At 46.2% G+C, this 22,836-nt stretch overlaps 1 protein-coding gene across 1 annotated transcript in view; it reads right to left on the bottom strand.

The window, feature by feature from the left end:
* The window catches only part of LOC311237865 (zinc finger E-box-binding homeobox 1-like), a gene marked incomplete at its 3' end in the record, with an annotated part of 56,691 nt that overhangs the window by 21,862 nt on the left and 11,993 nt on the right, over nucleotides 1-22,836 (bottom strand). Inside the window, 10 exon segments of the mRNA XM_084325842.1 lie at nucleotides 3,812-4,290; nucleotides 4,292-4,353; nucleotides 4,356-4,392; nucleotides 4,395-4,439; nucleotides 4,442-4,644; nucleotides 5,984-6,164; nucleotides 8,489-10,212; nucleotides 11,223-11,328; nucleotides 12,173-12,375; nucleotides 16,903-17,067. Of these exon segments, the coding sequence (XP_084181968.1) occupies nucleotides 3,812-4,290; nucleotides 4,292-4,353; nucleotides 4,356-4,392; nucleotides 4,395-4,439; nucleotides 4,442-4,644; nucleotides 5,984-6,164; nucleotides 8,489-10,212; nucleotides 11,223-11,328; nucleotides 12,173-12,375; nucleotides 16,903-17,067 (3,205 nt within the window).

The following is a 22,836-nucleotide window of genomic DNA, read 5'->3' as shown; positions in this document are numbered from 1 at the left end:
ATGATCAAATGTTTAGGTCATATGGCACAGAGCTGGTCCTTTCATTGCTGTCTACACTGATGTGATCTTAAGATTTTTATTTATTTTTTATCAGATTCACGTGTCTCAAATTACTTATAAGAGTCTGCTATTTAGCCAATTTATTATATATATATTACTGTAAATGTCATTGAACTAGGTGTTCACTCTATTTGGATTACACTGCATGCTAAATTGTGTAGGTGTTCGTGTTGTATCATATAGTAAAGCTACTCAAGCACCTATATAAGAACACAGCTGGGACCTTTGCCACCTCAAGTCCAAGGTAGCCTATATCAACAATGACAATGTGGACTTCTACTTTTCTCCCCTCTATTGCAGCGTTTAAAACCTTGATCTCCAACCATTGTCAATCAAATTGTACATGTTTTAATTTATTGTTATCCTTACTGGTCTTATTGTTATGATTTTATATGCAGTGTGATAACTCTGTATGTACACTCAACGTGACTGTAAATTAGGGAAACCTCAGTTGACCTTTTTGAAGTATAGGGAACTGATTATTATTTCTTGAAATATTTGACCATATAACACGCCAGGGTGCACCCTCGACAATGCATGATGTAAAAAACATTTTAAGTATCAACAACATATCACAAAACCAGCAGCATGTAATTGATGTATTTTATTGTGAGATGGGGAGTCATAAAAAAACAAACAAAACAAAAACAAACAAAAAAAAGAAAGAAAACAAAAACAACCTATCACTATAAAAAAAATGACCATGAGGGGTGGGGTTAAAAGAGGGGACATATAAAAGAGGGCGTGGCCTTGACGTCAACATACAAAGTAACAAATTGGCACAAATAAAAACATAAGAACGTACGTCAATATTATTTTGGCTTGGCAAAAAAAAAAGGACAGATTTCATGGTTAAGGATCATCCTTCAATACGACAGCACACTCATGCTATTAAACATACAGTTAGTTTTTTTTTTTTTTTTTTCAAAAGTTCAGTAGCTTCATATTAGAGAAGGGCAAAGAAACGTAAACCAACATGAGAATGGATGCAGAGAGGTCACAGGTTCCAATTTCAGGCTTGTAGGGTGCAGTTTTCCATTTCTTTTTTTTTTCCAAAGAAAAACATAATTTCTTTTGTTCGAAAAACATCCTTCTTGCCGGAGTCTCATTTTTCCAGCCTTTGAAATGATTTTTTTTCATACTAAAATATATTATCGTATTAATACAAACTACAGTATTGTACACTACATAAGTGTAATAAATAACCAAAAAAAAAAAAAAAAAAAAAAAAAAATAAGAAACATAAATAGAAAAGTTTTCTATGACTAAACAGACATACCCCCATGTCACTGGGGGTGGGGGGATAATACTGCCATTATTAAACACATACAGTACACAAAACATAGAACAATAACAACAAAACAAAACAAACAAAAAAAGGACTAACAACAACTAAATAATACTGACAGGTAAAAACAATTGTCTGAATTAAAATCCTGGGATTCATATTTGCCTACATTTGTTACCTGAAAAGAGAGAGTGAGCAATTTCACAACATGTTAAAAAAAACAAGTGCACTGAACAGGGGGGGGGGGACAATTCATAAAGGCAGGAAATACTTTCACAATTACAAATCATATTTCGTCATCCGCTTGAAAAAACATGTGCATCGTAGTCCTTTTTATGTAGTCATTGATTGCTCTAATTAGAAAGAGATGCAAACTTATCTAAAAATCTATGGTACATGATTAGGCAGCACTCTGAATTCTAACTCTATCAGGTCTAGTGATGACGGTGAGCCAAAATCAACAGTATATCGGCTTATTAGTTGACGAGTTGAGCTGCAATCAATTCTGGGCCCCAGCAAAACCTGATCGCAGCTGCTAAGGTTTATCAGCAATATTCAATGGCACTTTTGATATGCATGTTTCTACTTTAATTAATTCTTCTTCTTTTTTTTTGCATAAGGCTGGGAGTGGGTTTAGGAACGGGGGAGGAGGGGTAGGTAGGGTCAAATGGTTTCTGCTTGCTCGGAACATGTAACACTGATTTCTAGAACAACAGAAACTCATTTAGAACTATGTACCTCTGTGGTCTAAAATGGAACCGGACGTAGAGCATGACTGAACACACCTGTCCACTCTCCATCATTATTTCTTCTTAAAGGGGAACAACAGACATTGTTTTGAATGTATATTATTTAGGGGGTACTAGAACGTGTTAGGGAAAAGGACACAGTGTACTCATGCCTGCACATTCACCTCGGACGCGCTTCCAAAGCATTGTGGAGAGATCGCCATCACCGGAACCTCGCCAGGGGCAGCGCAATAAAATCAATGGAGCACGGAATAACGGAAACGCTCGTAAGCTAGGACAGGTTTAACTTACATTTCTGAGTTTGGTTGTTTTCCTGTAGACACTGATTTTTCGTCATTCTGAGTCAGTAACAAGCCGCGACCGTGCAGTAAAATGAGCCCTACCCTGACTTCCGTTTGGTGGTAAGCTCACAAAATTACTAGACACTGGAAACAAACTCATTTTCATCTACCAGCCTATTTATGAATATGTATTTCAAGTTTTAATTTTGCATTAATTTCCTTGTTGAGCTGCCTGGCGAGATTACTTTGATGACGCTCCCCCTAAAAGGATTTGAAGTGCGTTCTCAATGAATTTCTTTTTCAAATGTGTTGTAATATCCTATTAAACAATATACATTTCCGAAAAATGGCCGTTATTCCCATTTTAAGGCTCACAATCCATTCAAAACAAAAACAACAACAACAAAAAATATGTCATGCTAACGTCTGCTAGCGTGATGGCATGATAGGTCTATAGTGCGGGTAATACTGAAGGGTAGATAGACAACGTAACTGAACTGTTCGATCCATAGGTAAACCAAGCCACTTGTAGTGCACAGAATTTTTCTTTTTTTTTCTCCTTCCAACTTAATAAAATACTGATTTTTTTGTTCATTGGCAATAAAAAGGTATAGAAATATCTCCCAACTGTACAGCTTTTTAAAGGTTAAAATATGAGTGATAAAATTAGTAACACTGATAAAAAGAAATGACCCAAGATTGTTTTAGTAATAAAACATTATCTAAAACGTGTCGGCTCTAGCTTCCAAAGTCTGTATAATGCATTTTCTTCCGTTGTTAAAATTTCTTGTTCGTTTTCATCTTTTTCATTGTTTTCCTTTACAGATTAGATTTTTTTTTCTAACAGTGAGAAAGCAGTTTCTCCTGCTGAAAAAAACAAAGAAAGTCGCTAGTATTTTTTCAGGCACACCTGGATTTGTACACAGTAGTGAACTGAAATGCAGAGTCCGAGCGACCAAGCTTCATCTCTGGCTCTCTCTCTCTCTCACTCTTTCTCTCTCTCTCCATGTCTTCCAATCACATGGGGGAAAGAAAGAAAAAAAAACGGCTTCCATTTCATGGGAGGAGATAATGTAATCATACAGGGTCAGGTTCCTCCTTCTTATGCAGTATCTCCTTTCTCCTCCTCTGGCGTCTGGTTCTCGTCTTCAGAAACCGTTTTCCCGTTCGCTTCACCTCCCTTCTCCTCTGCGACCTCACCTCCCTGCTCCTCCCTCTCCCCCGATTCCTCCTCCGCCCCCTCCGCTGATATAACCCCTTCCACCGTGTCCATCGCCTCCTCCTCCACCTCCTTCTCTCTCACCTCTCCGACTTCCTCCCCTGCCTCAGCATTCTCGTGCACCTCCTCTTGCCTTGTGTCAGCCTCTTCTGTTTTCTCCTCCTCCTCTTGCCTTGTGTCAGCCTCTTCCTCTGTTTTCTCCTCCTCCTCTTGCCTTGTGTCAGCCTCTTCTTCTGTTTTCTCCTCCTCCACTTGCCTTGTGTCAGCCTCTTCTTCTGTTTTCTCCTCCTCCACTTGCCTTGTGGCAGCCTCTTCCTCTGTTTTCTCCTCCTCTTGCCTTGTGTCAGCCTCTTCCTCTGTTTTCTCCTCCTCCTCTTGCCTTGTGTCAGCCTCTTCTTCTGTTTTCTCCTCCTCTTGCCTCGTGTCAGCCTCTTCCTCTACCATTTTCTCCTCCTCTTGCTTCACCTCTATCTCTATCTCCTCCTGCTTGTCTGCCCCTGCCGCTTCTCCCTCTGCCCCACCCTCTCCCTCTCCACTCTGACCAGTGTCTTCCCTTTCCCCTTCTCTGTCTCCCTCCTCCTCTTCCTCATCATCTTCCTCATCGCCCCCCTCATCTCCTATTTGCACCACCTGGATGTCATCCATGTCCACGTCTCCCTCTCCTCCTCCTCCCCCCTCCCTGCCACCCTCCTCTCCTCTCTTCCTCCTCGCTCTCCTCGTCCTCCCGGGTGCTGCTCCCCCGCTCGTCCGAGTCAGCTGGGAGCGGGGTGAGGGCCGCTGCGCGCCGGGCTCAGGGCCTCCATCTCCACGTGCGCCTCGGCATCCTCCTCGGGGCTCTCTAGCCCGCCTCCTGGCCCTGCGCCTCCTTCTTGCAGTACGAGTAGCGGTGGTTCATGTGCTGGGAGTAGGAGCCCGAGTGGGAGAAGCGCTTGCCGCACTTGTCGCACTGGTAGGGTTTCTCGCCCGAGTGGAGCCGCATGTGTTCGATCAAGTGGTGCTTGTGTTTGAAGGCCTTGCTGCAGATGCCACACTCGTGGGGTCGCTTCCCTACAGAGAGAGAGAGAGAGAGAGAGAGAGAGAGAGAGAGAGAGAGAGAGAGAGAGAGAGAGAGAGGGAGAGAGAGAGAGAGAGAGAGAGAGAGAGAGAGAGAGAGAGAGAGAGAGAGAGAGAGAGAGAGAGAGAGAGAGAGAGAGCACACTGTAAATATACAACGACTTCTCGGAGATGAACTGCAAGCGCAGACTTGGGGAAGCTGCTGTGAAGCCCCACCGCGTTGCTGTGTGAAAGGGAGAGCGCCAGACGCAGAACAACCCCATAATATCCACGTATCCAAGGGGAAGTATTTCAAAACAATACAACAAAACCACAACAATTCCCGCTTGAAGAGCTCCAAGGCCACTTTATACACACGGGGGGGGGGGGGGGGGGGGGGGGTAGTTTCAGACTAGGTGAGGTCATTTGGAGCCGAGAGCGGTGGTTCTTAGCCAGGTATCAGAGTAATAAAGAGCGAGCGTTGACCTGGGCTTGGCCACCACCATCAGCCAGCGTGTTCCAAATCACAACCAGAACCTCTCGCTGTTGCAACATCCCGGCGTTTCACATGAGAAGGTAATGGAGAACGGCCCGGGAAGAGGTGGGGGAGTTGGCAGGAAGACGTTCTCCGAGCGTTCGCTGAGTAAGAGCATTGAGTAAGACCTGTGGGAATGGGGGGGGGGGCTGCCCATCCTCCGCTGTTATGCACGATGTGGAACACTGCGGTGTGATAGCTGCAAAATTCCGCTTCTGCGTTCATGTTGACTCATTTCTTCCCAGGGCTCAACAATAACGACAATGGAATGAGTTCCGGTCACGTGGTATGTGTAGGTTCGGAAGAATGCAAAGACCATTGACCATATTCACACAGTGCCCATTTTGCTCTTGTCATGCCATGACGTATATCATGCCAGTTAGGGTACCTTATGTGTACTGCATTCTATTCAGAGTGTTTTATTGCCCATATTTATTGTAACGTATAATAAAACTGATAGGGCATCTATCTCATCTGCATCTTTGATTACACTGTTTACATGCTCATATTCTTATATTCAGAATGAATTATATTGTTTACACTGGTTATTTGTATCTTTACTATAATTTTATTGCCTATATTTATGTCTTCTACTATTACCATGCCCATACCTGTACTTCCCCGAGTCCCCTATGCTGCTATGAGGGGGGGGGGGTCAATAAAGGAATATATTCTCTTCTCTTATGCTCAGGTTGGGATTCCTTTCCACCCCGAATAGGGTGAAAAGGAAGCCCACGACATAAGAAAAAAAATCTGCTGTGTGAATATCAATGATTCAAAGTTTTTATTTATTTCTATTTTAAATGTTGCCACATTTACCTGTGTGTTCATATTTGTGTCTCAGGAGTGAGCTGCTCTTCTGGAAGATCTTGTCACACAGGTCGCAGGCGTACATGCCGCCCTCCGTCTTCCTCATCTTCTTCTTGGGCGGCCCCGAGTCTGAGTCGTTCTGGTCCTCCATGGTGGACACGCCCTCCGGGCTCGTGTCCTGTCTCTCCTCCTGGACGACGTGGGAGGCCGGAGAGATGTTGTTAGATACAAAGGAATTCAAACAAGTTCTGCTTTCACAGCAACGGCACTGGCAATGAATCATCGCTAATACAAAATAGCATCGCCAAATGAAATGGTTTTGAGGTTTATCTGTGTGTTTGTGTTCGCCTGCATTTCCATAATTACCACTTTGTTTACCGGGAAAAGCGGTTAAAAGTCCGACATATTTAAATCTCTCCATAATGTCCTGTGAAAACAATTCCCTCTTATTTTCATTTGATTACCAAGTAACGTACGTCCACTAAAAGTGCTTGTTTTTGCCACTGAAACTGAAATCCTGTGAGGCATGTGTGTGTGTGTTTATTTTGCAATGCAAAATGTGAGCCAGGTAAACAAACAAGGATTCTATGGACTAAAATAACCGTACCACTAAATATTGATTATCTAAAAGATAACAACAATGGTTTGTGTTTGTGCATTTCCAAATTGTGCCAATAACATGGTCACATGGTGTTCATAGACATAGACAAATTGATACAGACAGACGTGTTTAAGTTGTGGCTGGCTTGTGCTACATGGACCCAAACACTCGATCCATCCTGGCTGCACCAAAACATGCCGTTCCACGAGTGGAGAGAGCTGCTGCAGTGCAGACCGAATGGAGGTAATGCGGGGCGCCCCCGTTGACCGAGATACAGCCGGACCCGGCGTTCCTTGCCGAATGTCTTCCCCGATCTAACTCCCATTCCTCCTCTCTCTCTCTCTCTCTCTCTCTCTCTCTACCAGACTGCCCGGTAGCAAAAACCAATAAAAACCTACAAAAAACATAACTTCTCCGAAAGGACAAGTAACATAATTTTTTTTTAAATGGAGGTAATGTAACGTGAATTATTACTGTTTTTACGGACGAACGCACTGAAGTTGTGGCTAACTGGATGGACCCAAACACTCCTGGCTTCACCAAAACACCTTTTCACGAGTGGAGAGAGCTGCTACAGTGTAGACAGAGTGTAGGTAATGTAACGTTATTGCAATAAGCTCAATAAACACAGATAATATTTGACCAGAATGTATCCCATTTGTCCGGGACATGGAAATCTTCCTGGAGACGTGGACCAGCACCAATTTCTTCTAGTGGAAACCCTGGTGTGTGTGCGTGCACACGTATGTATACGAGACAGGAAATGATGGTGTGGGCCGAGTCATGTCATATCCTGCTCAAGGCTCTCTCTGGATGCCCGTGAGGTCAGAAGCACCCATAACTCAGTTTACTGGCTGGGTGAGTAAAACCAGCAAGCCAATCTTTTCCTTGGCCCCTAAAAACAGCCATGACTCAATAATGAGCAACAAGCCACCTAGGAGACACGTAGTGCACTTACGAGACACCTACAGTTTTCCCCCTGTATGAGTGTACGGCCGTTATGAAATATGAACACACCCGCTGACGCAGTGGAGATGAGATGGGAAGCGTTATTAAGAAACTGATGTATATATATACACAGGGCTCTTCTTTAACAAGGAAGGTCTGTGCCAATCCACTTAACACGAAAGCATAATACAACAACAATAAATCAATGGGCCTAGCTGAGGTGCAGCGTTTAAACAGATTCCAACAGATCAATAGAACTCGGCAGTAAGTGCAGCCTCGTGTCTTCTGGGTGACAGCCCGGAGAAGATCACTCACAGACCGGGAGAGAGATAGATCTGAATCTATCATTACGGGCCCATTTAAGCGTCACTGCGATGAAGAACTGTTAGAGGCCATCATTTCACAAAGAGCTGAATGCTGACATTTCTGTATATGACTTATTGATTGCATCTGCGACGGTTTAGAGCTATCAGTCATATTTTAATGATTTGGAACACTTGTGTGCGATAATGATCCGAATGAAAGGTTCTCGTGCCGCGGCATCTTCTGGCGAGAGAAAACGCCCACCGGGTTACCGTGCAGTACAGTTCCCTCGCGAAACACATACATGAGAGACTAAAGGGCGTTCCAATCTGTAACTCAATAGGTAGAGCTTAACCTATCCGCTGTGACTGACCTCCATTGGAACCGAGCCTAAACCACCACACTGAGGGAGGAGACCTTGCAGCTTAAAACTCTTAGAAGAATAATGCTCCTTCAAGATCAAAGATGCCTCATCTACAATTTACAACGCCAAAAGCTCTATGTCTGAATAGCAATCTTAAAATTATTTAAAGGGTTTCATTCCAAAACACTATACAGTACATTCATTTTCCAGTCAATTGCTCAAAATGTTTTTTAAGAAAGCCAACAAATTCTACAGTATTCAATAGTGAAATAAATGTGTTGGTGGATATGTACCGTACCTTGATTCCGTTGAGGTGGACAGTCTTTTCCTGTGTCTGTGTGCCAGCAGGGCTGTTGGCTGTAGTGGTATAGGTGTATGCCAGCTGGGGAATGAGGATAGTCTGTTTGTTGTTGGTGGTGAGCGCCCGTAAACACTGCACGCGGCTCTGGTCGGTGATTGCCACCAGGGTGGGTAGCTGAGTGGTCATAATGTTGATGGGGTTGGCACTTGGCTGGCTGACGTACAGTGCGACGTGGCCGGAGTGACCTCTGTCTGTGAGTGGCGACGCCTCTTTCTTTGTGCAACTCAAGTTCAGGGGCTCGTCGTGATTGGTGGAGCCAGAGGAGGAGGGGGAGGAGTAAACTCCGGCTTTGGCCGCCTCGTCCCTGGTGGGCTTTGGTAGCGACAGGTCCAGGGGTCCCTCAGTGCTCTGGGATTTGGCTGGGACAGGACCCCCGGCCGTCAGGTTTAGTGGTGAGGGTGAGGCCGGGGAGCTGTGGGCGTTGACCTCGGCTGGCGTGGCCTCTGTGGGACTGCCCCGGGTCACAGAGGAGCTTCCGGTATCCTTGTCCCTGCCTGGGACCAGAGACACCACACTGTTAGATTCACAGCCGTCCTCTTCTTCAGAAGGAGGTGTGGGGGCACCCAAGGATATCTGGCCCTCCTGCATCTTGTCGAACCACTTCTTGACCACGTGAGCGGGCAGGCTGACCGAGTCGGAGATCTTGGCCAGCTCGTCCTTTGTGGGCTCTGCGTTTAAGGCAAAGTAGGCCTTGAGAAGGGACAGGAGGTTCTTGGGCTGGTTACACAGGCTTCCGTCCGCCAGGAGGGCGGCGATAGCAGACTCAGACTTATCCAGGCCTGTCCCATTGAGCCTGAGGCCGTCCTTCTTGCAGTGCTTTAGGACGTGGAGCGCGTCCAGCCCCCCGGGACAGTTTTCACACAGGAGGCAGCTATTAGTGGTCTGTCCTTCCCCCTCCACCTCTTTAGTCTTGGTGGTTCTGACGGTGAGGTCTTCCGGGAGCTTCTGAGCCTTGCCGGTCTCAGGCAGGGCCAGAGCGATGGGCTGGGGCTCCTTCTTCAGGTTCTGTGCTGTGAGCTGGAGCTGGGCCTGGGCCTGGTTGGGATCCAGACTGTAGTTGATGATGATCTTAGCGCTGCCGTCCTGGCCCATGATAGGCAGACTAATGGCTGAGATGAGCTGCTGGGGATGGAGGCCTCCCGCTGTGAGCCCCATGCCTGCCTGCCCCTGGATCTTGGCGCTGTTCTCCAGCATCTGGCGGATCACATTACTGTCCACGGCCACTTTGAGGACGTTCTGCAGGTCGGCCAGGTTGATGCTGATGGGCGACACCAACCCCATGGCGGGCAGCACCACCGCCTGCAGAGGAGCCGCCGCGCCGCCGTTAAACAGCCCGCCGTTCACCGCGACGCCGGCCGGGACCTGTATCACCACAGGCTTGTACTCGTAGTCCATCGGCTCGCTCTTGATCTGGTTGAGCGGCAGTTGCTCCTGCAGGGGCTTGCCGTGCTCCAGCTTGTCCCGGATCTGGCCGCGGAGGGAGGAGGGCGAGGCGGGCATGGCCGGGGACGAACACTGGGACTGGGTCTTGCCGTTCCCCGAGCGCGGCCTGCCGTTGACCGAGATGACGCTGATGCACTTCTTACTGCTGATGTGGGAGCTGTAGGAGCCCGAGTGGGAGAAACGCTTCTTGCAGTTGGAGCACTCGTAGGGTTTCTCTCCTGTGGAAAACCACAGAGGGAGAGAGAAGGGGAGAGAGAGAGAGAGAGAGAGAGAGAGAGAGAGAGAGAGAGAGCCACAAGAGTTCCATTAGTGCATGGGGCTAGATGAGTAGGCTATCAGACTCGAAGGCAGGAAAGAGGCTCTAATGCATTTCAACGATGCTTAAACGCTGATGGAACAGCACCATTGGGAAGAGCTCCTCTCTAATTGCTGTCCCATAATGCCCAAAGAAACACAATGATGGCACATCAAGTATGATCACACAATGCACCGAAACACCATCAAGGACATCTAAATACAGGAGACTGACTAAAACATAAATAAAACATAAATGTATGTTTGGTGGAAACTGAACCATCTGTGACCGATACAAATTATGGCCATGGATCACCTCAATAGAGGCCGTTGCACGGAATGTTTGTGTAGTTCTCTTTTTTTCCACTATGGCTTCCTGTAACCATTGGTAACCACGTTCAAAAGAAACATTTCTAGCAGTGGTGGTATCTTTATCTAGCACACACTTCCCGGTGCTCATACAGAAAAAAGCATTTCGTGGAAAAGTATTCTCTATTTTACTATGACAACTAATAAAGAAACTTGAACTTGAAACTTGAAACATTGTGGTTTTACTGTGATTTGTTTACAACATCCAATAATAGGACGTCAAACGATTGTGTTTTTGTTTATATATTTCTCATATATCAACACATAGCAACTGTGTTTTGCACATAGCAACCATTGTCTCTTCCACTGCCATGTACAAAACAATGATCGCTATATTACAGGGAGCCATGTTGGAGAAGTACACACACATTCTGTGAAAGGCCTCTATTAGTAGCACAGCTCTTTTTTTACTTGCACACACACACACACACACACACACACACACACACACACACACACACACACACACACACACACACACACACACACACACACACACACACACACACACACACACGCACACACACACACAACACTGCCATGGTGATCACAGTAGTTGACTTACCACTGTGGATGCGTAGGTGTTCCTTCAGGTGGTGCTTGTACTTAAACGCTTTGCCACATTCAGTGCACTTGAATTTCCTGTTGCCTCCTGACTGTGTGACATGCCTCTGTTTGACAAAAGGGAAAGGGAATCACAGATGGCCGATTAATCAACAAATCACTCGATTAGTCATTGAGCCATCAAGAACGAGAGTTCGTGGTTTTATCACGCATGCACGTAAGCTGTACCACCAGTGTTAACTATTCATTTATTTTTATATATTTGTATCTATATTACACTGTGATGTACACTGGGGGGGGGGGGGGGGGGGTATCGATTCAGCAAAATAATACAGTAGAATTAGTTCTTTTAAGTAGTTAAAAGAAATTCAGCCAATTCAGCATTGGAATAGCATGGGATCTGAAGCATGGGAGTTCCACACACAAGTACACATGAGCACACACATGCATACACACACACACAACACACATGCTGCATTCGCTCACACACAAACGGTCACTTTAAACAAAATGGAAAGGACACTTTAAAGGAACGAGGAAAATAAAGGTGACTTTAAGGAAATAGCTAATGTGGTTCTTGTATAGTATAGTTTAGAAATAGCAAGTATAGCATAAGGATATAGAGTAAAAACTGTATATTGTATAGCAGTGTACACAGGACCCAGTGCCTTAATCTGTAGATAACATTGTATTGCACTATCTCAGGACTTTAGCATGTCTATTTTATCATGCCTATTTTATCTCTATTTTATTACCTGTTTATTATGTCTATTTTATTATTTAGTATTATTGCACAATCAAAGCGGGCATGGCCACCCGCATTTCACTGTATGCCCTGGTGGTATGTATGTGACAAATAAACCTCTTGAATCTTGACTCTTGAACCTGAAGTGGCGACTCTCTAGTTACAGTATAGAATATGGCTGGCGGACGACAGCGCGTGTGCCTTACCTGGTCTCGTCCGGCCTTGTGGGCCGTCATGTGCCTGTCCAGCTGCGTGCGGTAGGCGAAGGTGTAGCTGCACTGGGAGCAGCTGAAGTTGTCCTCGCTCTTCTCGTGCCGGTACTTGATGTGCTCCTTCAGCGAGCTGTAGCGCTTGTAGCCACGTGCGCAGTACGGGCACGTGAGTAGCTGCGAGAATGCATCAGGAGTGCCTGGGTATAGAGAGAGAGAGAGAGAATGACTCAGTATGTGTGTGTGTGAGAGTGAGAGTGAGGGGTTAAGAAATTCACCAGGGTCAATGGGGGAGGGGGGGGGTGGCTTTGATGTTGCTGATTGCCAGCCAGAATAACACTGGTCTGTTATTTCACCAATCACTGAGAGATCCTCCCCTTCAGGTAAACACCCCTCAGGTAACCAAAGGGAGAAAGGCTAGACCAAATGGAACACATGGTCATGTCTAGTTAGCATCAACGGAACACAACGTTGCCGGCTGCGTCCGAGGGGAAGAATCTTTCTGGAATTTTGATTTATTTGGCTTTGAAATGTGGTAATTCGACACCAAAACCCCAAACTGAACGAGGTTTCACACGTCTCAAATCCTATCATTTGATTGCCCATTGTCTTTTTTTAGGAGCATTTCTAAATGAAACTCCCCCACATACATCTGAAGAAAGAAAGCAGGCGTGTTAACCCCTCAGAGACCTTATAGGCCGACATCACAATCTTTCAGAGGTCTTAGCGGGCTCAGTTTTAAAGCTAGGGTGAAGATTAGATTAGATTAAAATGTATTGTCATCATCATACAGCACAAGTACAGTACAACAGGGAAAAAAGTTTGGCGTCCAACCAGAGTTAAAATGTAACAGTGAAGTGCAATAGTACTATGCAATGTACGGGTGATTAAACTGGGTACAAAATATACAAATTAGTACTACTGAGTGTAGTGCTAATCTGTACAGAGTTGTAGTATAATATGTACAGTGATACAGGTGTAGAGACAGACAGTATGGTAGTAGTCATACAGGCCAGCAGCGTAACTAGTAAGAGTAGGATGTGTACAGATAGAGATATAGTATCTACAGTTATGTAAAATGACTATGTGCAGGTAAATACAGACAGGAGTGGATAAATATATATGCAATGAGAATAAAATATATATGGTATATACAGCATTTGTACATCATATCATAGAGAGCTATGGGTTATATACAGGTGTAAGTACAGAGGGGTTATATGCAGGTATATTCAGATAAATATGGATATATGCAGTAAATAAGAAAGAATGTAAATATGCGTTATATACAGCACTGTTCTACATACTATCATACAGAGTTATATGGGTAGGCTGTAGTATGAGGTGGGTAGTTAAGATTATTATGATTACTACTATGATTACAGTGTAGACAGTGAAAGCAGTAGGTAGGTATAAATTGAGTATAGGCATCAGTTCTGAGTTGTACAGTATGGGTAGGGATGCCTACCGAATCCGGTACTTTTAAGGGTACCTACCGACCGAATCACGTCGGTACTACCGAGTACCGATTCATGTGAGATCCACCGGTGCCACATTTCGGTAGGCCTACTGAAAAAATTATTATAATTTGATTATTATTTTTCTTTTTTACGTCCGATGACGTCAACGTTTAGTTTACCGCAAAGCGAAACCTATGAAGTGTGCCGCACGTTCACGTCAACATTCAACAACAAAGCAGTCGGGGCAATGGCAAGCCGAAAACTTTCGCAAGTGTGGTTACACTTTACAAACACTCGCTGCAATATTATAATATATATATATATATTAACAAATTGTTATAAATAAATAATAATGATAATAAATAATTTGAAGTTTGGACTAATTTCTTACAACTGAGGTAGGTAGATTAAATTTTTAGAGACTAAAGTATAGAAAAAAGGTACCGTTGGGTACTGGTATCGGTTCAAATGTGAATGGTACCCAACCCTAAGTATGGGTAAAGGGTGTAGCCTGGGGTCAGAGTTCAGAGGTCTTGGTGGGCTCAGTTTTAATATGAAACTAGACAACCCTTTGTCGTTTTGGCAAAAACTGGCATGGCCATTTTCAAAGGGGTCCCTTGAAAATTGACCTTGTGTCTGACCTTGCGTCTTTCTCACTGTTCCGTTTGTCCATGAAGGCAAGAAGGAGAAACGTGCTGTGGACTGAAATGGGGTAACATTTTACACAAAAGTGCAATTGACGCGATTAATTAGAGAAAAAAGAATCCCTAAAGTCTTGAATGAATTGGGTAAGACTGGAAAGCTGAGACTTGTGGATCCAATAAGCCCAATTTTAATCATAATGTGATGATATATGTCCCTATAGTAGCCATTGTAGAGAGACAATTCTTTTTGAATGACTTGTGACCTCTAGGATAATCACAGCCTCATAAAACTTTACAACCATAAACTAGAGACGTAAGACATTCAGAAGATTTATGACCTTCCTGGGTATATTGACAATAACCGTTTCTGAGCTATTTCCAGAACAGAAGTGCTTGCCATCCAATCGCTGAAAAAAGATTCTTACAGAAATCTCCAAATGCCAAAGGTTTTTAATACCAAATCATGACTTTTTCTCTGGTTTTCCTCGTGTTTATCAATTCTTGAGTGGTCAAAAATTGTTACATTTTGCACCAGATCTGAGTATGTGGTAGCAACAACAAGAACTGCCTCAACAACTTATGAGACATCATTGAGTATGAGAATGCCCATCACACACTTCCATCATAATGCTCTAAGCCCTTATAGTCAAGTCAAGTGTGAAGTGTTCCTTTATCAATCCCCTTGGGGAAATACACTGTAGACTCAAAACTTTCAAAATAGTGAATAGGCGCCTAACCAAAACACAATGTATCACACAAGTTTATTACAGATTTATGACTAGAAAAAAACACAGTGTTGAGCTGCACCGCAAATTAATCTTTCAGATGATGTCACAACTTCTATGTGGCATCTACCATTCACCTGCTATGTCCCCCCTAAAGCCCCCCACCCCCCAGTAAAAAAAAAAGAAAAAAGACAAAAAATGGGTCTACGTGGGTCTCTTAAGGGTTAAACAGCAGTCTACCCGATCCAGCGCTGGCATACAGAGAGGTGTTTCACTTCTTGGGTGCAAGCTTGTTTCGGCTGCTTGGCTCCCACACAGGTAAAGCATTACCTTGTTAACAGGTGATGTATTAAATGTCCCCCGCGGGCCAGGTGAACAGGTGAAGACCTCGGGAAATGGGAACGCACACACATTATCGCACAGGTAGCCGTGACTCACCGCTCGCACAGACGTGACAAATTTACTCAGGTGTTGCCGACCCCCCCCCCCCCCCCCCCCTCTCTCTTTTTCCCCTCTGAGTTGGCAGGTAAAAGCCAAAAGCCCTCAAGCCATAAAGTGTGTTTCTCTTAACAAATTGGTGTGTGTGTAATGATGTCGGAGTGCCCGTGTTGATGGGGTGGAGTTTACACCTGAGGTGAGAGGGGGGGGGGGGGGGGTAATTACTAGGCAGTAGAAGTAGTAATTGTCTGAGAGCTCACTGACTGCCAACTCTCTCGTGGAAAGGACTCGTGTGTATTATGAATGTGGTTCCAGTCACGAAAGATAATACAGTTCAAGTTTAAGTTCAAGTATCTTTATTAGTTGTCATAGTAAAATACAGAATACTTTTCCATGAAATGCTTTTTTTCCTGTATGAGCTCCTGGGAGTGTGCTAGATAAAAATTGATAAAAAGTATAAAATAGAAGTCAAAAGTATGTAAACAAAAAGTGTTCAGTCAATATACATACAATATACAATACAGAGTAAAAAAAGAGTGACAGTGAGTTACAGTACAATACAATACAATACAGCCTACCCAGGTTATTTTCTTTAGTTTTTTTTTCATTTTCTAATACAAATCCCATGTAACTGATTCACAACAAAGCACATATGGTATTCAATTGACACTGACACTGGTTTTATGGAGCGCTTGCCTAAGGGGGGCGACGGCTCAGGAGGTAGAGTGGTCGTCTGGTAATCGGATGGTTTCCAGTTCCGATTCCAACTCCTCCCGGGCAGCACGTCAAAGTGTCCTTGAGCAAGACACTTAACCCCTAACCGCTCCCGATGAGCAGGTTGGCACCTTGCAATGTCGCCTCCGCCGTCGGTGAGTGAATGTGAGTCAGCAAAATCTGCATTTTGCTATGATGCCCCTAACTCATGGAATGAACACCAACAGTCCTTAAAGCTTGAGATTCTCCCCTCTGTGTTTTAATTGATTTGTTATCCTTGCTTTTTGCCTCGCCTTGTTGTCTTATTGTTATGATTTTATATGCTGTGTGATTTTATATGCTTTTTTTTAATAATTGTTTTTACTATGTACACTTGACGTAACTAAATGAGGGAAACCTCATTTGCCTTTGTAAAATATCTATATCTATCTATCTATCTATCTATCTATCTATCTATCTATCTATCTATCTATCTATCTATCTATCTATCTATCTATCTATCTATCTATCTATCTATCTATCTATCTATCTATCTATCTATCTATCTATCTATCTATCTATCTATCTATCGAGTTTAAATAAAGGTTTGAAATTAAATTAAAAAAACGAGTCATAAGTCGTACAGCGTTTTGGATAAAAGCGCTATACATAAATGCAGTCCATTTAATACTCTCACTGTTACTGTATCTGACTATGTGTGCTTGAGGTGTGGTGGTGACGTGGCGTCACGTGTGACGCTGGTGTACCGTTCTCGTCGTGGCCGCTGGCCTCCGGGGTCCCCTGCCGCGGCGGCTCGTCCTCTGGGGCCTCGGGGTAGATGACGGCCGTGTCTCCCTGCTGTAGCATCTCCTCCACCAGGGCGTCCGTACTGCCGCCATCTTCGCCGTCCGATGCGCCCCCCTCCTCCTTCACTGGAACACACACACACACACAGAGAGGAAACCAATTAGAATCCTAGCGGTGGTGGCAACGTTCATCTTCGACTACCCCGTTCCTGCATTTTACATAGTTACTTATTAGGTAACAACACGAACACGTTGTTCTTCACGCGTACAGAGCGATGATGTATGCTCTGTGTAGGTGCAGCGTGCGCTCATGAAAAAACAATGACAATAACAGCCATCTCGCCCGAGCAGAGCCCCTTGGTCACGACACATTCGTCAGCATGGAACAAGATGTGTAGCGCGGTGGTGGAAAAAGAAACACCCGCTGAATGATGGGGTTGACAATAGCAGGAGAAAACTAATTATCATCAAAGAGCACAGGGTTGGTGTGTGAGCATCGAGGAGCTCTTTGTTGGGAAATGAATGGCACTCCGGCGTGTGCAGTTGAGGTGCTTATTGAGGCCGGGGCTGATAATTAGCTGACGGAAGCGCATCCCGGTGTTATGTATTGTGGCGGCAGACAGCTATCGCGCAGGTATATGGGTGCATTTACACACAAATGCGAAACACAGGTGTGCATGTGCACACAAATGTAGTAGGTAGGTTTTTTCTCATGCATACACATATCCATGTACGGCACACACACATACATACACTTAAGTGCACACATGCACATCTTCTTTCTCTCATACACACACACAAACACACATACAGCACTCACACTCACACAACCTGCTCCCCGGAGAAACTTATTGGCCTTCAAACTGTGCTTAATCTCCCAGCAAATGAGATCCTGCATCTGGGAGCGAAGAGTGTTTTTCCTGCACATCACATGAGCCTAGCGCGCTGGTCTAACGAGCGCTAATTACCGAGTCAAGGCTTATAGGACGTGTAACCCGAGGACAGAGTTTAGGATGTACAAAACAGCTTCCTGCTCGTCTCTCCCCCTCTGCTCTCACAGCACTTCCTGGAGAGGATACCGGAATACCCGCGTAGCGCGTTGCTGCTTTTAAACAAGAGTATCACTCCTCTATTGATACACGGGGAAAGCAGGGAGGCACTCGCACCAATCAGATACTGGGCCGATATGACTGGAGTAAGGCGTTGGAACCGGGAGGCTTTCCCTGAAACAAAACCAGAACTGAAAGCAAAGCCTCTGTATCTTCGACACATAGAAATTAAAGAGAGATGTTCGACGTCTCTGATGGAGAAAATGGAAAATAAGTGGACCCCCACCGCCCCCTGTGACCACAAACTAATGGTGTGAGTCTGAACTGTTCAGTGAAATCGGTGACGGAATTGCTACTCGGAATCGGATGATGATACTTAAAGCCTTGTACTCACGATCGGTATTGGCAGAGAAAAAGAAGTATCATTTCATCCCTCTGGGGACGAATTACAAGGCTAAGAGCAAGGTTACTACTGAGGATATAGCACGTTAGTGTTCACTGAGCAGATGTTGTAGGGATGGATTTGTCAGTTTCCCAGGCCAGTTGTGGTTTGAGGACTTTGGTGCGTGCGTGTGTGTGTGTGTGTGTGTGTGTGTGTGTGTGTGTGTGTGTGTGTGTGTGTGTGTGTGTGTGTGTGTGTGTGTGTGTGTGTGTGTGTGTGTGTGTGTGTGCACGTGTGCGTGTGTGTGTGTGTGTGTGCACGTGTGCGTGTGTGTGTGTGTGTTGACGGATCGGCCCAGCTGTGCACTCCTTGGAGATGGGGGGAAATGCATATCCGTGACTCACCGCGGCCCAGTGAATACCAGCACTGTTTAACACAACCCTGCCCTGGGTCCCTTCAGAGCACCTTGACATAGCCATGAGCGCACACACACACACACACACACACACACACACACACACACACACACACACACACACACACACACACACACACACACACACACACACACACACACACACACACACACACACACACACACACACACACACACACACACACACACACACACACACACACACACACACATACACACACACGCACGCACACACACCGGTGATACAGTCATTGGTTGCTATGGTTATTGAAGACCTAACATAAGAGGGATCCACCCACCTCATAGCAAAACCTTGAGAAAGAAGCGAGGGTGAGAGAGAACATGTGAGTGTGTGTGTGTGTGTGTGTGTGTGTGTGTGTGTGTGTGTGTGTGTGTGTGTGTGTGTGTGTGTGTGTGTGTGTGTGTGTGTGTGTGTGTGTGTGTGTGTGTGTGTGTGTGTGTGTGTGTGTGTGTGTGTGTGTGTGTGTGTGTGTGTGTGTGAGAGAGAGAGAGAGAACAGTGTGGGAAGAGTGAACGGAAGTACCTCTGCCAAAATAAGAGAGAGAGAGACGGAGCCCGCAGCAGGTGTTGATCAGCCTCCAGCTGAGAGTCAAGAGGGTTAGCAGAGAGTTAGGGGCCAGAGAGCCCCACATGGACACACACAGGTCCCACATGGACACACACAGGCCCCACATGGACACACACAGGTCCCACCTGGACACACACAGGTCCCACATGGACACACACAGGTCCCACCTGGACACACACAGGTCCCACATGGACACACACAGGCCCCACATGGACACACACAGGTCCCACATGGACACACACAGGCCCCACATGGACACACACAGGTCCCACATGGACACACACAGGTCCCACATGGACACACACAGGTCCCACATGGACACACACAGGTCCCACATGGACACACACAGGTCCCACATGGACACACACAGGCCCCACATGGACACACACAGGCCCCACATGGACACACACAGGTCCCACATGGACACACACAGGTCCCACATGGACACACACAGGTCCCACATGGGGACACACAGGTCCCACATGGACACACACAGGTCCCACATGGACACACACAGGTCCCACATGGACACACACAGGTCCCACATGGACACACACAGGTCCCACATGGACACACACAGGTCCCACATGGACACACACAGGTCCCACATGGACACACAGGTCCCACATGGACACACACAGGCCCCACATGGACACACACAGGTCCCACATGGACACACACAGGCCCCACATGGACACACACAGGCCCCACATGGACACACACAGGTCCCACATGGACACACACAGGTCCCACATGGACACACACAGGTCCCACATGGACACACACAGGCCCCACATGAACACACACAGGTCCCACATGGACACACACAGGTCCCACATGGACACACACAGGTCCCACATGGACACACACAGGTCCACTCCCATGTCTCACTCAACGTTGTAATCATAGCCCTCCATCCAGAAGCACCCAATGGCACCCATTTTAACCCTTTCACTGCCGCACTACCAAACGCTTAACCCTTTCACTGCGACAATACACAGAAGGTTATAATCCTTTCACTGCCCCACAGCAGCAGGTTAACCCTTTCACTGCCACACTACAGAAGGTTAATAATAATAATGGATTGGATTTATATAGCGCTCTTCTCTGACTGACTGTTGCTCTGACTCAGAGCGCTTCACCCTTTACTATCACACTACCGACGGTAAAGAATGTACATGTGTGTTCTCCCCGTGCCCCGGGACGGACAGGTGAGTCAGTATTTGTGAACGAACACGTGCCACTCTCACCTAAAGCTAGAAATCGGAGCGAGAACCCTCCAGTCCGCGAGGTCCCCCGGGCGCCTAACCGCTCGGCCGCTCCGTAGGCGATAAATCGAGTGCTGAATTTCTGGAGCCCTAAAATATTAAGTAGAATTCTCACACCCCCAAATGAGGTTCATATTCTAGTATTTATAACGGGTTCCGAACTGGAATTTAAACCTCATTTGGGGCGTAAGAGCTCACATAAACATGTTATGTGGCCTCGTAAAGCCAGAGTACCATTCGCTGTATTGGGAGCAGCCCTCGGTGATACATCCAGGTGACATCACACATCTGACGGCTCTCCCTTTGGTCTCTAGCCGTGGGAGAGAGTGGTGCATGTTCACAAATATTGACTGACGTATCCTGTGGGGCTCAGAAATAACATGGTGTAAAAAATTTAATAAAACATTCCCCTTTAACAAGTGCCCCTTTATTTGAACCCTTCGTGTTTTACGTCTTTCCATTTCAGCGTTCTGTTTATCCGTGAGGGCGAGGAGGGGAAACGTGGCGTGGACCGAAATGGGGTAACGTTATACACCAAAGCAATGCAATTAACGCGATTCATTCGAAAACAACAGCGACAAGGCTTTGAAAGTGCTGATCCGTCAGTGATTCTTCCTGTCCCCTGACACACACACCGAGCATCCACGCACACACACCTCCAGGCTATACTGCATGTCGAGTGTGCGTGTGAGGCGGGGTCCCAGTTGGGGGGGTCTGTGGCGTGAAGGTGTGACACGTTGCTGCCTTCCCTCCCTCTGTGTGTGTGTCTGCGTGTGTGTGTCTGCGTGCGTGTGTGTCTGCGTGCGTGTGTCTGTGTGTGTGTTTCTGCGTGTGTGTGTGTGCGTGTGTGTGTGTCTGCGCGCGTGTGTCTGCGTGTGTGTGTGTCTGTGTGTGTGTGTCTGCGTGTGTGTGTCTGCGTGTGTGTGTGTCTGCGTGTGTGTGTGTCTGCGTGTGTGTGTCTGTGTGTGTGTGTCTGTGCGTGTGTGTCTGCGTGTGTGTGTGTGTGTGTGTCTGCGTGCATGTGTGTCTGCGTGCATGTGTGTCTGTGTGTGTGTGTCTGCGTGCGTGTGTGTGTCTGCGTGCGTGTGTGTCTGCGTGCGTGTGTGTCTGCGTGCGTGTGTGTCTGCGTGTGTGTGTGTGTGTCTGTGTGTGTATCTGCGTGCGTGTGTGTCTGCGTGCGTGTGTGTGTGTGTGTGTGTATCTGCGTGCGTGTGTGTCTGCGTGCGTGTGTGTGTGTGTGTGTGCGTGTCAGGTCTTTGTTCAGTAAGGAGCTGAAGGTGGAGGGGTTCACTGTGGGGCCACGTTGGCTCCGTGTTATCAGCCAGGTCCCCTGGGGTGAGACATCACACAGGCCATCAATGCGCTGACGCAGGGGCCACGAGTGGACCGCTGGTGGGCCGCTGCACACGTGGAACATCTGTCAGAAGGCAGAGAGCCTCTGAAAACCAGGGGGGCTCCAAAAGATCTTAGCAGGATACTCTGTTGAAGTTTGTTTTTTATGTGGTGTAAATCCCTAGTTTGTCTGTTTTTCTTCATTATTATCCTATACAGTAGGATAACATAAGGCCGATTCTGAGGCTATTCTTGACGAAGATCACATCAGACCACCCACCCGTTTCCTCTCGCTCTTCCTCCGCCCCCCCCCCCCCCCCCCCCATCCTCCTCTTCTGCCTCTATCTCCATGTAACATGATACAGCAGTATCCCATGATGCACTTCCTGCCCTGGCTTGACCTTTGACCCCCCCGCCACTTCCTGTGGTCGTGCGTCCAGACCCGTCCAGAAAGGTGCTATCCTCTCCTCTATCAGCGATAAGCACGCCGCACGACAACAGTTGTACAGTACAAGTCCCAGCAGCGACGCTAGCTTAATCTAGAAACAACAGGATATAAGCCGATGGATAAACGTGAGGTATTTCCAAAACCTAGGATGATTTACTTAGCCTTGGCTTGGTGCTATCATAGTCTCTGCGGATCTGCTCCGGACTGCTCTAAGGAGATTCTCCCGTTTCCTGTGCTGTGGAGTTGGTTCCGTTGCTTGAACATCACATCATGACATAAGCCGCGCAGGAATGTAGGCGTTACCGCCTGTCCCGCACAACCCCATGCTGCAGCTATCAGTCGGATTGGGCAATTCGACGTGAATCCTACTGAGACCTGATCCAATTTTTCC

This window comes from Notolepis coatsorum (genome assembly GCF_963971535.1).
Source record: "Notolepis coatsorum genome assembly, chromosome: 12".
In the NCBI taxonomy this organism is placed as follows: domain Eukaryota; kingdom Metazoa; phylum Chordata; class Actinopteri; order Aulopiformes; family Paralepididae; genus Notolepis; species Notolepis coatsorum.
The sequence above is the reverse complement of the archived record's forward strand: the minus strand, read 5'-3'. Positions and strand labels throughout refer to the sequence as shown.